The 16,672-nt window shown below is 41.7% G+C and overlaps 1 protein-coding gene across 1 annotated transcript; it reads right to left on the reverse strand.

Annotated features, from left to right (window-relative positions):
• Positions 1 to 548: 548 nt before the first annotated feature.
• On the reverse strand, positions 549 to 6,481 carry SIGLEC15 (sialic acid binding Ig like lectin 15). Its single transcript, XM_070736921.1, has 4 exons — positions 6,424 to 6,481; positions 3,720 to 4,103; positions 1,948 to 2,307; positions 549 to 571 (listed from the first exon to the last, which is right to left on the reverse strand). Exons 1-4 carry the CDS (start codon positions 6,479 to 6,481, stop codon positions 549 to 551), a joined length of 825 nt encoding a protein of 274 aa, XP_070593022.1.
• Between the last annotated feature and the right edge of the window lie 10,191 nt (positions 6,482 to 16,672).

Genomic DNA, 16,672 nt, shown 5'->3' on the forward strand with positions numbered 1-16,672 from the left:
ACTCTGCGTCTGAGCATGTTGCCTAAAGCTAGTAATGTTGCATGTCATTGACAGTATGAGTAGTACACAGGCTGTAAAATGCCACAAAGTTCACTTCACAAAAGTCTCACTTAACAACAGAAATGTTGGGCTCCATTCAGTGAAGGGCTGCATAATTTTTTACTACCACACTTTGGGCGTGGCCTATTTTGTGGGTATGGCTTGCCAGTCATGTGACCCGGTGGGAGTGGCTTGATTATCATGAGACTGGGGATGGCTTAAAGGTCATGTGACTGGCTTAAAGGTGGCCAACTTGACGTCACTCACGTCAAGGGTTTGGCTCAGGGTTGGGGTGCGTGGACTCTCCTCACCTCAAAGAGATACCATTTCCCTACCTATTTAGTATTACTGAACATCCAAAATATACTATTTAATTCTATGTGTATATACCATATGTGTACATACATATAACACACAGACACACAAAAATATACAGTATCTATAAACTGTACTCGCATGTACATACACACATGCACAGCTCTTCTAAAATTATAAACATTCAACCTCCTTTACTGCCACAGGAAAAACATATCTAGAACCCAGAAGGGGGGGGGGACTGTATCCGTAGGAGCCCATCACAGGCTGCATTGCAGTTGTACACCAAGGACTAACGCTATCCTTTCTGGATTCATTCAACATGTGAACTATTTCATTATACAACCACTCCTTGTTTAAAGATTCCATTCCATTCAGACAACTGGATTGTGGAACACAATGGTTGCAATCTCTTCCTGATCCACTTTTCTTCACGGGCACGCTACTTCTTAGCACAAATTAACAAGCTCAGATCTGATCTGGGTGCTGCCAGAAACTGACAAGACTTTAATCATTTCCCTTGGAGGGTGTTAGTTACCAGGCGCATGAAATTCTGTGCTAAATACATGCACAAATGATCGCAAAATGAAGTGGTCGTTAAACATGGAGCGACTGTGCCACAGTTTATTGAATCAACTCCAACTATGTCAGGGGTCCACATTGGAGTTTCCTGGTTGCTTGAACTCAAGCCAAGCCTATCCTCTCTTGATCTATACAGCCGTCACTGGCACCATGGTAATATGGTAAATGATTTAGCTTTACTAGATAAATGGTCAAAGCAATGGAAACTGCAGTTTAATGTTTCCAAATGTAAAATAATGCACTTGGGGAAAAGGAATCCTCAATCTGAGTATTGCATTGGCAGTTCTGTGTTAGCAAAAACTTCAGAAGAGAAGGATTTAATGGGAAGTGATTTCTGACAGTCTCAAAGTGGGTGAGCAGTGTGGTCGGGCAGTAGGAAAAGCAAGTAGGATGCTTGGCTGCATAGCTAGAGGTATAACAAGCAGGAAGAGGGAGATTGTGATCCCCTTATATAGAGCGCTGGTGAGACCACATTTGGAATACTGTGTTCAGTTCTGGAGACCTCACCTACAAAAAGATATGGACAAAATTGAACAGGTCCAAAGACACGGGCTACAAGAATGGTGGAAGGTCTTAAGCATAAAACGTATCAGGAAAGACTTAATGAACTCAATCTGTAGAGTCTGGAGGACAGAAGAAAAAGGGGGGACATGATCGAAACATTTAAATATGTTAAAGGGTTAAATAAGGTTCAGGAGGGAAGTGTTTTTAATAGGAAAGTGAACACAAGAACAAGGGGACACAATCTGAAGTTAGTTGGGGGAAAGATCAAAAGCAACATGAAAAAATATTATTTTACTGAAAGAGTAGTAGATCCTTGGAACAAACTTCCAGCAGACGTGGTTGGTAAATCCACAGTAACTGAATTTAAACATGCCTGGGATAAACATATATCCATCCTAAGATAAAATACAGGAAATAGTATAAGGGCAGACTAGATGGACTATGAGGTCTTTTTCTGCAGTCAGTCTTCTATGTTTCTATGTTTCTATTTAAACGAGTGATACCTACCTCCTTTGCAAAAGGCCCCGATCCCTAAGATCACCAGCAGTGCCACGAACTTGATCCCCAAAGCTACGTACAAGAGAATCATGATCCAAGACCCACTTCCGGCTTTGAACTTGTAGAAGTAGACAGTCCCTTCTGCTCTGCCATGGCTGTTGGTGGCCACACAAGTGTATTTCCCATCATGAGACAGGTGCTGAAGCTCCTTGGTGACCTGGTGGCCTGCACTGGACACTGAGGTGGCATTTCCAGACAGTGGACCAGCCCACATCAGGAGAGGCAGCGGTTCGCCTTCAGCTGTGCACTTGGCATTGAAGTCATGATCTTGTCCAGCTTGGACAGAGATATTTATAATCCTGGGAGCAGCTGCAGAAAATCCCAAAAGAGGAACCATAAATCACACTGGTCAACATAAAAAATCATCAGCAAACCTACCTACATTTTTGTTTGTATGTTTTTTTGTCTTTGTTTCTGTTGTTCAAATATAAAAATTCAATAAAGATTTTTTAAAAATGATTTAGCTGTAGTAGGTAAATGGTCAAAGCAATGGAAAATGCAGTTTAATGTTTCCAAATGTGAAATAATGCACTTGGGGAAAAGGAATCCTCAATCTGAGTATTGTATTGACAGTTCTGTGTTAACAAAAACTTCAGGAGAAGGATTTAGGGGTAGTGATTTCTGACAGTCTCAAAATGGGTGAACAGTGCAGTCAGGTGGTAGGGAAAGCAAGTATGATGCTTGGCTGCATAGCTAGAGGTATAACAAGCAGGAAGAGGGAGATTATGATCCCACTATATAGAGTGCTGGTGAGACCACATTTGGAATACTATGTTCAGTTCTGGAGACCTCACCTACAAAAAGATATGGACAAAATTGAACGTGTCCAAAGACGGGCTACAAGAATGGTGGAAGGTCTTAAGCATAAAACGTATCAGGAAAGACTTAATGAACTCAATATGTATAGTCTGGAGGACAGAAGGAAAAGGGGGGACATGATTGAAACATTTAAATATGTTAAAGGGTTAAATAAGGTCTAGGAGGGAAGTGTTTTCAATAGGAAAGTGAACACAAGAACAAGGGGACACAATCTGAAGTTAGTTGGGGGAAAGATCAAAAGCAATGTGAGAAAATATTATTTTACTGAAAGAGTAGTAGATCCTTGGAACAAACTTCCAGCAGACGTGGTTGTAAAATCCACAGTAACTGAATAAACATGCCTGGGATAAACATATATCCATCCTAAGATAAAATACCGAAAATTGTATAAGGGCAGACTAGATGGACCATGAGGTCTTTTTCTGCTGTCAGTCTTCTATGTTTCTATGTTTCTAAGAATGGGTGTGATTGGTTTTTTAATGCAATTAGGGATTTAGATAGCCATGTAATTTTAAAATGAATTGGATTAATTTTGTTGTAATTTACTGGGGTTTTTTATATGTTGTAAGCCACCCCGAGTCTTTGGAGAAGGGCGGCATCAAAATCCAGTAAGTAAGTAAGTAAGTAAGTAAGTAAGTAAGTAGGTAGGTAGGTAGGTAGGTAAGTAAGTAAGTAAGTAAGTAAGTAAGTAAGTAAGTAAGTAAGTAAGTAAGTAAGCAAGCAAGTAAATAAGTGAGTAAGTGAGTAAGTAAGTGAGTGAGTAAGTAAGTAAGTAAGCAAGTAAGTAAATAAGTAAGTGAGTAAATAAATAAATAAATAAATAAATAGATAGATAGATAGATAGATAGATTGATAGACAGACAGACAGACAGACAGATGAATCCAATTCCACGTCTTCTCACCTATGAGGCGGAGGTGGATCCCCATCCGGCTCTCGTATTTGTCATGGACATCGCCTGAGAATTCAACCCGGCAAAAGTATCGGTTGGTGTCGTTCCAGTTCAGATTCTCGATTTGGAGCGAGAGGTTGTTTTGCCTTGGGTTGCCCAGGAGTTTGTACCGGTTCTTCAAGCCGACCGTAACTCTGCAGAGATCGCTCGAGCTTTGGGTGACGCACTTGAACACCACCAACCCGTTGAAAGGCTCCCTCACACGCCAAATGGCGGTCAGGGCCTTGTCGTACATCTTATGGGGATGCGTGAAAGTGCAGGGCAGGGCCACAGACTTGCCCACCTCACCGACCACCTCTGATGGGACGTGCATGGACCACCCTTTGGAAGACACACCTTGGGGAGCAAAACAAAAGGTCAGGGGCTTCTTTTACCAAAAAGATCATTATGCTTTTGGTACATCATGCATTGCTCCACTTAAATGGCTAAGGGTCAGTTAGTTGAATTTCTAGATTTCCCATCCATCCTTCCTTCCTTCCATTCATATCTACCATCCATCCATCTACCTATCTATCTACCTTCCTATCTACCCCTATCTACTTATCTTCTGTCTGTCTGTCTGTCTGTCTGCCTGCCTGCCTGCCTGCCTGCCTGCCTGCCTGCCTGCCTGCCTGCCTGCCTGCCTGCCTGCCTGCCTGCCTGCCTGCCTGCCTGCCTGCCTGCCTGCCTATCTATCTATCTATCTATCTATCTATCTATCTATCTATCTATCTATCTATCTATCTATCTATCTATCTATCTATCTATTAATCCATCTATCTATTAATCCATCTATCTATTAATCCATCTATCCACCCATCCACCCATTCACCCACCCACCCACCCACCCTTTCTTCCTTCCTTCCTTACATTCATATACACCATTCATCTATCTACCTATCTATCTACTACCTATCTACCTATCTTCTGTCTGTCTATCTATCTGTCTGTCTGTCTATTTATCTATCTATTAATCCACTCACCCACCCACCCTTCCTTCCTTCCTTCCTTCCTTCCATTCATATCCACTATCTATCTATCTATCTATCTATCTATCTATCTATCTATCTATCTATCTATCTATCTCCCTCCCTCCTTCCCTATCTACCTATCTACCTATCTTCTGTCTGTCTGTCTATTTATCTATCTATTAATCCATCCATCCACCCACCCATCCATATCAATCATCACTCTACCTATCTACCTATCTTCTGTCTTTCTGTCCGTCCGTCCATCCATCCATCCATCCATCCATCCATCCATCCATCCATCCATCCATCCATCCATCCATCCATCCTAGTAGACTGGAAAGCCCCCAAGGTCCCTTCCAACTCTGTTGTCATTATTATATTTATGATATGTCAAGAAATGTTCCCCATGCAAATGAGTCTTTGGAGAGGGGTGGCATATAAATCTAATTAATTAAAAAAAACCCTACCTTTATCAAAGAGGCAAAGCAAGAATACGAGAAAAAACGGATGGCTTTCAATCTTGTGAGCCATTTTCCCCTAAAAACCTTGCTTCCCCTGACTGGATTGATCAGATCCACTCCACGCTCCCTCGTCAGCCTGTCCTCATCACACATTCTGCAAAATAGAGGCAGAGGGACTTTTTCTTACCCTGGAAAAGATGAGGGAAGTTGGCTGGTCCAGTGACTAGCAAGGGAAAAAAATAATCATGCGGGGCTGAGCAGAAAAACCATGGAATGAATAAGCCGTCCACTTCTTGTTTATTTATTTTTATTCAGTTTTAAAAGCAAAATACAAAACACAAGTATCACACATAAAGTTGACCAGGATAAATTAATTGATGCCCTCAACACCTCGAGGCTCGACTACTGTAACGCTCTCTACATGGGGCTACCTTTGAAAAGTGTTCGGAAACTTCAGATCGTGCAGAATGCAGCTGCGAGAGCAATCATGGGCCTTCCTAAATATGCCCATGTCACACCAACACTCCGCAGTCTGCATTGGTTGCCGATCAGTTTCCGGTCACAATTCAAAGTGTTGGTTATGACCTATAAAGCCCTTCATGGCACTGGACCAGAATATCTCCGGGACCGCCTTCTGCCGCACGAATCCCAGCGACCAGTTAGGTCCCACAGAGTTGGCCTTCTCCGGGTCCTGTCAACTAAACAATGTTGTTTGGCGGGACCCAGGGGAAGAGCCTTCTCTGTGGTGGCCCCGACCCTTTGGAACCAACTCCCCCCAGATATCAGAGTTGCCCCCACCCTCCTAGCCTTTCGTAAGCTCCTTAAAACCCCTCCTCTGTCGTCAGGCATGGGGGAATTGAAATGTTCCCTCCCCTTAGGCTTATAAAATTTATGCATGGTACGCTAGTGTGTATGATTGGTTTTAATTTGTGGTGTTTTTTTTTTTTTAAATTAATTTAAATATTGGATTTGTCTTACATTGTATTGCTATTGCTGTGAGCCGCCCCGAGTCTGCGGAGAGGGGCGGCATACAAATCTGATTAAACTAAACTAAACTAAACTACATTGACTTTTGCAAAGCTTTTGATTCAGTTGTTCATGACAAACCTCTTCTGAAACTTAAATCCTATGGCATAATTTTTATTAAATATTTCAGTACTAGCTCCCTACCCACACTATGGTCACTTGCCACAGTCATCCCTATTTTCAAAAAAGGAGATCCAAGCAACGTTGAAAACTACAGACCAATCTCTTTGGGTTGCGTCACTTGCAAAGTCATGGAATCAATCACAAACCAATCCATTACACTCTACCTGGAAACTAATAACCTGCCCCAAGGGCTGTGGATGTGGGGGAGACATCCACATGCCGCAGGCCTGTTTTGCCCCCGGTGGAATCTGATGATGAAGTCTCCTCTGACCAAGAAGACATGAGTGACAGGGAGGAGGAGAGTGGGGCAGACAGCTCAGAAGGAGATCAATTATCTAGCTCCTCCTTGGATTCAGAACAAGAGTTAATGATACAGCCACGCATGTGGAGAGCGATATATATGCAACAACAACTGAGAGATTATTATCAAAGAAAATGAGGCCACCTGTGGTTGGATGGGGCTGTGGTAATTAGTGAGGCTGCTATAAATAACAGCCTATGGGTTTGGCCATTGTGGAGGATTATCTGATCGTTGTGTTTCATGACTGCTTTGCTGACTTTGATTTTTGTGTGCTGATTTCCCCCCGCTTTGAAACTAACCCAGAGCAAAGTGTGTTTCACTTTGTGAAAGAAGAAGGACTGTGAATTGCCTCACAGCTGCAAGCTAAGTATCACAGAACTGATAAGGGACTTGTACAAATTACCAATTTGTTTGGAGACCAGTGCTCTTTGCTATACAAAAAGAGTGCTCTGTTTATTTGCATTTTCGGTATAAAGAACATTGTTTTGAATTTTCAAACTTGTGTGTGTTTGAAATTGTACCTGTGAATTTTTGGGAGGATTCTACCAGAGAACTTGACAGAACAATAACCTACTTTCCAACAAACAATTTGGTTTCACAAAAAAACTATCCTGTAATCTACAACTTTTACATTGCAAAATCATTTGGACCACCCAACTTAATCAGGGTATATCAATTGATGCTATCTATATCGACTTTTGCAAAGCCTTTGACTCAGTTGTTTATGACAAACCTCTTCTGAAACTTAAATCCTATGGCATCTCCGGACTACTACATGATTGGTTAATAATATTCCTATCTAACAGACAACAAGTGGTCAAAATAGGAAGTGCCACATCTAATCCTGCTCCTGTCAACAGTGGAGTCCCTCAAGGCAGTGTTTAGGACCAACACTTTTCATACTTTACATAAACGATCTTTGTGATCACATCACAAGCAACTGCATTTTCTTTGCCGATGATGTTAAACTATTTAATACCACCGACAACACTGCTACCCTTCAAAAAGACCTCAACCACATAGCTGAATGGTAAAAAAACTGACAACTTCAAATGTCTACCACTAAATGCTGTGTCTTACACATTGGCGAAAAGAATTAGAATACTAAATATATACTTGGAGGAAATGAACTTGTTGATGAACCCAACTCTGTCAAAGACCTTGCAGTACTCATATCCAATGACTAGTGATGGGCGAACCTTATGCAAAATTTGGCCAAACCTGAACCCGAACTTGAACTCGAACTCCGAACGCTACGTGACGTCAAATCTCCGCCCACGGAATCCCATCATTTTTTATTTTTACGGATTTTTAATTTTTATTTATTTTTATTTTTACGAAAAAGGATGCCACAGTGGCGCTGCAAGCAAAGGGAGGTCCTTTCACGTAAAAATAAACATTTTTATTTTTATGTGAAAGGACTGCCCTTTGCTTGCAGCGCCGCTGCGGCATCCTTTCATGTAAAAATAACAATGTTAACAAAATCAATCAATAAACAATCCTGGACACAAACTGCTTCAATTCCTACCCTCAAAACTACGCTACAGAGCACTGCACACCAAGACAACTAGATACAAGAACAGTTTCCCCCCCGAATGCCATCACTTTGCTAAACAAATAATTCCCTCAACACTGTCAAAATATTTACCAAGTTTGCACTGCTATTACTACTACTTTTTTCTCATCATCCCTATCACCCATTTCCTCCCATTTAGGACTGTAGAATAGAATAGAATAGAATTTTATTGGCCAAGTGTGATTGGACATGCAAGGAATTTGTCTCAGTGTACATAAAATAAAATATATATTTGTCAAGAATCATGTGGTACAACACTTAATGATTGTCACAGGGGTCAAATAAGCAATGAAGAAGCAATATTAATAAAAATCTTAGGATATAAGCAACAAGTTACAGTCATACAGTCAACATGGGATGAAAAGGATGATAGGAATGATGAGAAAAACTAGTAGAATAGAAGTGCAGATTTAGTAAAAAGTCTGACAGTGTTGAGGGAATTATTTGTTTAGTGGAGTGATGGCGTTCGGAAAAAAACTGTTCTTATGTCTAGTTGTCTTGGTGTGCAGTGCTCTGTAGCGATGTTTTGAGGGTAGGAGTTGAAACAATTTGTGTCCAGGATGTATCACTAACTTGTTGCTTGCATTCCTAAGATTTTTATTAACATTGTTTCCTCATTGCTTATTTGACCCCTATGACAATCATTAAGTGTTGTACCACATGATTCTTGACAAATGTCTCTTTTCCTTTATGTACATTGAGAGCATATGCACCAAAGACAAATTCCTTGTGTGTGCAATCACACTTGGCCAATAAAGAATTCTATTCTACTCTACTCTACTCTACTCTACTCTACTCTACTCTACTCCACACCTGGCCCACAATATAATCAAGAATCAGACATACCTGAATGGATATTATCATCCTTGTCGTCACTGTTATCATTGTCATCGTTGTCATCTAGTTTCTAAGGGTCAATCCCAACTTGATGGTACATAATAATCAACCAAGGTTCAAATTATCTCAGCACTTGGTCAATCTCTGGTTTTGAGAAGCCCCAGGTTGCCACTAGAGGGCAGTGTGGTGTAGAGAAGAAGCTGTTGTCTTGTCTATGGGTCATGGTTGTCCCAAAAGTGCTTTTTTTCAAGAGGAGACTTTCCAGAGGGTTTTTTTTTTAAGATGTTTCGCTTCTCACTCAAGAAGCTTCTTCAGTTCTGACTGAATGATGGAGGAATGAATCCTTCCATTCCAGTCACAGCTGAAGAAGCGTGTGCAGCTGGGGCCATCTCGTGGGCATGCGCTATGCACATTTGCATGCACCCCCAGCGTGATTTTACTGCTGTGAATGCACACAAATCAAAACCACACCAAAATCTTATGATGTGTGTGAGATTTCGGTGATTTGTTCCCCTTCCATGCGTGCGTGGAAGCAAAAAATCATTAAAATCTCGCATGTGTGAGCGTCCCTTGCGAGATTTTGCTTCCGTGTCTGCACATGAAGCAAAAATTACCAAAAAATTAAAGATTTTACTAGATAAATGGTCAAAGCAATGGAAACTGCAGTTTAATGTTTCCAAATGTAAAACAATGCACTTGGGGAAAAGGAATCCTCAATCTGAGTATTGCATTGGCAGTTCTGTGTTAGCAAAAATTTCAGAAGAGAAGGATTTAGGGGTAGTGATTTCTGACAGTCTCAAAATGGGTGAGCAGTGTGGTCGGGCAGTAGGAAAAGCAAGTAGGGTGCTTGGCTGCATAGCTAGAGGTATAACAAGCAGGAAGAGGGAGATTGTGATCCCCTTATATAGAGCGCTGGTGAGACCACATTTGGAATACTGTGTTCAGTTTTGGAGACCTCACCTACAAAAAGATATTGACAAAATTGAACAGGTCCAAAGACACAGGCTACAAGAATGGTGGAAGGTCTTCAGCATAAAACTTATCAGGAAAGACTTAATGAACTCAATCTATATAGTCTGGAGGACAGAAGGAAAAGGGGGGACATGATCGAAACATTTAAATATGTTAAAGGGTTAAATAAGGTTCAGGAGGGAAGTGTTTTTAATAGGAAAGTGAACACAAGAACAAGTGGACACAATCTGAAGTTAGTTGGGGGAAAGATCAAAAGCAACATGAGAAAATATTATTTCACTGAAAGAGTAGTAGATCCTTGGAACAAACTTCCAGCAGACGTGGTTGGTAAATCCACAGTAACTGAATTTAAACATGCCTGGGATAAACATATATCCATTGTAAGATAAAATACAGGAAATAGTATAAGGGCAGACTAGATGGACCATGAGGTCTTTTTCTGACGTCACTCTTCTATGTTTCTAAGAACAAAGATGGCGGCGCGCGAAGGACAGGCACCGGGGTGGTGGGACGCAAATTGCACAATCGGGCGTCCGATACCGCGAGCAATTGCCCTAGCTCACCTCCAACATGCAGGTGTGTGCCGACCAGCTGATTTTCGGCTTACACAGAGGGGATGGGTGTTTTTGGCTTCCAAAGATCCTCCAGAAGGGATGGGGGAGGGCATTTTTACCCTCCTCTGGCTCCAGTGAAGCCTTTGGAATCTGGGGTGGGTGAAACATGAGCCCATTGGGCCCACCAGAAGTTGGGAAACAGGCCATTTCCAGCCTCCAGTGAGCCTCTGTGGCAGTGGTGGGCTACCAAAGTTTTTGCTACCACACTGTGGGCATGGCTTATGCATTTTGTTTCAACATCTTTCAATGCAAATTGGGTGCTCTGGGGTGGAGCTCAAAATTTTGCTACCGGAACTGCATTCCTGACCGTTCCCGTAGGAGCCCATCACTGCTCTGGGGATTGACGGAAGTTGTTTTTGCCCTGAATTATGGCATTGAATTATGGGTGTGGGCACCTGCGCATGTGCGATAGCGTGTGTGGTACAGAGACCAAGCGCACAAAATCTACAGGATCTCTTGGGACGCCAAATTTTCTTCTTCTGGGGCCTCTTCCCCAGGCTGCGGATGGAAATTTCCCTGCTGGGAAAATTCCACTGCCCTCTTCAGGTCACCTCCTGCCCCGTCAATGGGACTGAGACACGTTTTTATAGAAGACAAACATGCCGGAGCCCGGCATTTATAGCTTGGCACGTTTTTAAAAGCTGGGTGGGGTTGGAATTGCCATGGTGAAAGGCCCAAAATTTGAGGGTGAGGTTCTGAAAGGGAGGGAGGGGGGGGAATCAGTCAGTGGAGGTTAAGGGCCATTTTCATTTCATTTATTCGATTTGTATGCCACCCCTCTCCAGAGACTCAGAGCGGCTCACAACACAAAACAAGATACAAATCCAACAATAAAAAAGCAATTTAAAACCCTACGTATAAAAAACAATCAGGTTATCTCAGGGACTGCCTTCTGCTGCACGAATCCCAGCGACCATCTTCTCCGGGTCCCGTCAACTAAACAATGCCACTTGGCAGGACCCAGGGGAAGAGCCTTCTCTGTGGCGGCCTCGGCGCTCTGGAACCAACTCCCCCCAGAGATTAGAATTGCCCCCACCCTCCTTGCCTTTCGTAAGCTACTTAAAACCCACCTCTGCCACCAGGCATGGGGGAACTGAGATACTCTTTCCCCCTAGGCCTTTACAATTTTATGCATGGTATGTCTATATGTATGTTTGGTTTTTATATTAATGGGTTGTTAATCGTTTTTATTATTGGATTATTATTGTACGCTGTCTTATTATTGCTGTTAGCCGCCCTGAGTCTCCGGAGAGAGGCGGCATACAAATCCAATAAATGAATGAATGAATAAACAAACAAACAAACAAACAAACAAACAAACAAATCATACATCTCAGATGCTTTGATCCAGGGGTTGGTGGGATGCAGCGGTGGGCTACAAGCTGGACCGCTAAATTACATTGCCCCCGTGGCTCGTGAGTGCTTGCAGAGCCAGTGTGATTTTGCTACTGCACCTGTGGAGGTAGCACAATCGCGCACGGAGCTGCAGATGCACCCATGTTTCAGCGAGGTTTTTTTGCTTCTGCGCATGCTGAAACATGGGCACACCTGCGGCTCCATGTGCGATTTTGCTACCTCCACAGGTGCAGCAGCAAAATTGCGCTTGTCCCCCAAAGGACTTATGAGCCGCTGCGGCGAGCGCAATTTAGCAGTCCAGCTCGTAGCCCACCTCTGGTGGGATGTCATCAGAGGCTGCAAATGGACCGGCCGGATAATGTTAAAAATTGGCAGGACCAGCCCTTCGACCCCATTTGGAACCCTTTTCCCCTTCTTCTTTCAGGTGGGGTCAAAAGATGCATGGGGACAAAACCTTCCATAAGATTAGGTTTTTAAACTTTTAGGATGTTTTTAAAGTCTTTTGTTATTAATTGGATCAAATTGTTTTATTATGCATTCTATGTCTGTTGTGAGCCGCCCCAAGACCACAGAGACGGGCAGCATACAAATCCAAATAATAATAATAATAATAATAATAATAATAATAATAATAATAATAATAGTAGTAGTAGTAATAGTAACAGTAACAGTAACAGTAACAGTAATAATAGTAATAATAGTAATAATAGTAATAATAATAATCTAAAAATTGAGCTGCAACGACTCTGGCATAAGCCAGTGAAAGTGGTCCCAGGGGTACTTGGCACGCTGGGCGCAGTACCAAAGGATCTCAGTGGACATTTGAAAACCATCGGAATTGACAAAATCTCCATCTGTCAATTGCAAAAGGCCACTTTACTGGGATCAGCAAACATAATTTGCCGCTACATCACGCAGTCCTAGGTGCCTGGGAAGCGCCCGACTGGTGATGACATATGAAATCCAGCATAGTGATCTCGTTTGCTGTGTTGTATTGACATAATAGTAATAATAATAATAATAATAATAATAATAATAATAATAATAACAACAACAACAACAACAATAATAGTAATAATAATAGTAATAATAGTAATATTAATAGTAATAATGATAATAATAATAATAATAATAATAATAATAATAATAATAATAGTCCAGCCCCCTCCTCAAGCAATAGCATTTAGACTTATATACTGCTTCACAGTGCTTTACAGTGGTTTACAGAGTCAGCATATTTTGCTCCCAACAAACTGGGGTCCTCATTTTACCCCCCTCGGAAGGATGGAAGGCTGAGTCAACCTTGAGCCTACTGAGATACAATCTGCCAAACTGCTGGCAGACGGTGATCAGCAGAAGTAGCTTACAGAACTGCACTCTAACCACTGAGCCACTTTGGCTCTTAAACAGGAGAACCTGTTGCCAATAAGACCAGTGACGGCGAACCTTTTCTTCCTCAAGTGCCGAAAGCACGTGTGCGTGTACCCACACCCATAATTCAATGCAAATAAGCAACCAGGAAACAATCAATATCAATATAAATCTTAAGGATACAAGCAACAAGTGATAGTCATACAGTCATAGGTGGGAGGAGATGGGTGATGGGAACGATGAGAAGATTAATAGTAATACAGCCTTAGTGGATAGTTTGACAGTGGTGAGGGAATTATTTGTTTAGCAGAGTGATAAATAAATAAATAAAAATAACACTGGTATCATGTCACCCATGGTCCTTCTTTTCATTCATTAAACCAGATTCCTCTGTTAACGCAGTTAATCCTGCTAATGCCCTATTTGGACAGGGAGTCTTTGCTCATGGCCACTCATGCCCTTATCATCTCGAGGTTCAACTACTGCAATGCTCTCTACCTGGGGCTACCTCTGAAGAGTGTTTGGAAACTTCAGATCGTCCAAAATGTAGCCGCGCGAGCAGTTTTGGGTCTCCCAAGACATGACCATATCTCGTCATCACTCCGCAGACTGCATTGGCTGCTGATCTGTTTCCGGACACAATTCAAAGTGTTGGTGATGACCTATAAAGCCCTACATGGCATAGGGCCAGACTATCTCCGAGACAGTCTTGTGCCGCACGAATCCCAGCAACCGGTGCAGTCCCACAGAGTGGGTCTCCTCAGGGTCCCATCGACCAAACAATGTTGGCTGGCGGGACCTAGGGGAAGAGCCTTCTCTGTGGGGGGCCCGGCCCTCTGGAATCAGCTCCCCCTGGAGATTCGCACTGCCCCCATCCTCCTTGCCTTCTGAAAGAGCCTAAAAACTCATCTTTGTCGCCAGACCTGGGGTCATTAGATCTTTCCCCTTGACCAACTAATGTCTTTAGTACGATTGTTGAATGAATGGAAATGGAAGTTTTTAAAGTAGATTTTTAAGGATTGTTTTTATGTATTAATTGGATTGATTTTACTATTGTCTCTTTATATATGTTGTGAGCCGCCCCGAGTCCTCGGAGAGGGGCGGTATACAAATAGAAATAAATAAATAAATAAATAAATAAATAAATAGATAGATAGATAGATAGATAAATAGATAAATTGATAAATTAATAAATAGAGAAATAGATAAATAGATAAATAGATAAATTAATAAATTAATGCTCCAAAGCAAATGGTTGCAGACTGAATACCAAATAGCATCAATTTGGTTTTAAAGAATCGTAGAATATAAGGTTTGGAAGGGATCTTGCAGATCATATAATCCAGGGGACTTCAATTCTCAGATTTCCCCAGGCTGGCAGGGGAATTCTGGGAGTTGAAGTCTAAAAGTCTTGCCAAAGTTGGACATCTTTGTTCTAGCCCAATTCCTTGTCCGGTGAAATAATTCACTACTCTGCTCCAGCATCTTCTGTAGGTTGCTGCTTTGTGTCAATAAACCACACGTGCAATAAAAGCTACAGTAGACAGTGTACAATAGCAATAAATCAAGACATTTTAGGCTGGTCTCTAAAGCAAACATTTAATGCCAGATTGGTATCTGTCTTGTGAAATTCAGTTTAGACAGCAGGAAGTAAGAGGCTGACTTTGGAGTTAAGAATATTCAAGAGAATAAGAAATGCAGTTTAACACAGCTGGCAACTAGGAGAACTATGTGTGTGTGTGTGTTTAGGGGAATATAAGAAATCTGATTTTGTAAATAAATAGCCCTGTAACTCATTTATTTGGGTGTGGAACATGAAACTTAATTAGCACTGTAGTAAACTTCCAGCACATTTACACATTTTGTTCCCTTTGTTACAGTCTGCCCGGAATCCTTATCAGCAAAAATTTTAAAAATGAAACGTATTCATAACTGAGTACGGAATCCTAGTGCTGTAATTCAGTCCAAAATTTCCATTGCTAAGTGATGCAGTTGTTAAGCGAGTATGGCCCCATGTTACGACCTTTCTTGGCTGAGTTGTTAAGCGAATCGCTGCGGTGCTTAAGTTAATAATACGGTTGAAAGGGAATTTAATTTCCCCGTTGAGTTTGCTTGGCAGGGGGGAGCTCGCACAAGGGGATCACATGACACCAGAATACCGCAACCATCATTCAATCGAGTAGGTTGCCACCCTCCTGAATTTTAATCATGTGATCATGGGAAGGCCGCAATGGTCATAAGTGTGAAAAGCAGTCATATAAGCCACTGCTACTAAATGGAAGTGGGTTAATCCTGTTATATCCTAAAGGGTCATGTTTTAAGCCCATCACCCTGCAGTTGAAGGTCTTTTGTTTTTTAGATAAGATGGCCCAGTCTATTAGGGTTTGTTGCAAAAATCAAAGCTAGAAGCACACACTGATGACTGATATAGCTGGATTCATAAACATAGTAACAGGTGAATTCACAATACCATTAGCAGAGTTCTATCTTCAAACAGTTAGACAGCAGAAAACAGTTAGTTTCATTTCAGCAGAGTTCAGAGAGTGCAAAGTGGGGTGAGCCATGCCCAGCCTTAAGCTTAAATTTCCAGTTTCGATTATCTGCACAGATTCAGAAGTGGCTAGCTCCTATTGGCTGACTCAGTTGCTATGCCTATTCATTGGCTAATCGTATTAACAAAACTCCCCCAGTCATGATACAGTCTTTCTTAATGGGCACCAAGTATCTGTTGTTGAAAGGGAGCTGTTTCTGTTTCCCTTAAGATTTTATTTATTTCCCTTTTAGGAGAAATATTTTATCAAAATATTTCATTCTTCTAGGAGAGAGGTAGCTTCCCACAAGAGTGTAAGGGAAACCCATTATTAATCCTTAAAGTAGCTTTAGGATGTCTTCTTTCAGGTGTGAAATGAAATGAATGGTATCCATGAGTAAAGTCAGCTAAAACTCACCTTTCTCTCTCAAAACATAGATGTTTATGTGTTTTGGGGACTTAGATGTAACCCCTAAAGCTTTACTTGTGATTTTCAAAGGATTTCCTCCAGCCTATTTTATCTTTTTAAAAGCCTAACTATATCCAGTTCAGACAGCTTTGTGCCAAGAAGGCTATTCTCCTTCTCAGTCACATCCAGGAGTGACCACACAACAAAAAGGAACATCACTTTATAACGCCCAGGAATATTGATTTTTTTTCTCCTGAGTATTCACACCGCTTGGTCAGTGTTCCCTCTAATTTTTTTGGGGGGTGGGTGGAAAAGTATAGTGTCTGAGCAGTAGTCCCTTCGGGACTGGCCGGCACAGAAATAATAAATAAATAAATGA

This window comes from Erythrolamprus reginae, chromosome 2 (assembly GCF_031021105.1).
Source record: "Erythrolamprus reginae isolate rEryReg1 chromosome 2, rEryReg1.hap1, whole genome shotgun sequence".
NCBI lineage: Eukaryota > Metazoa > Chordata > Lepidosauria > Squamata > Dipsadidae > Erythrolamprus > Erythrolamprus reginae.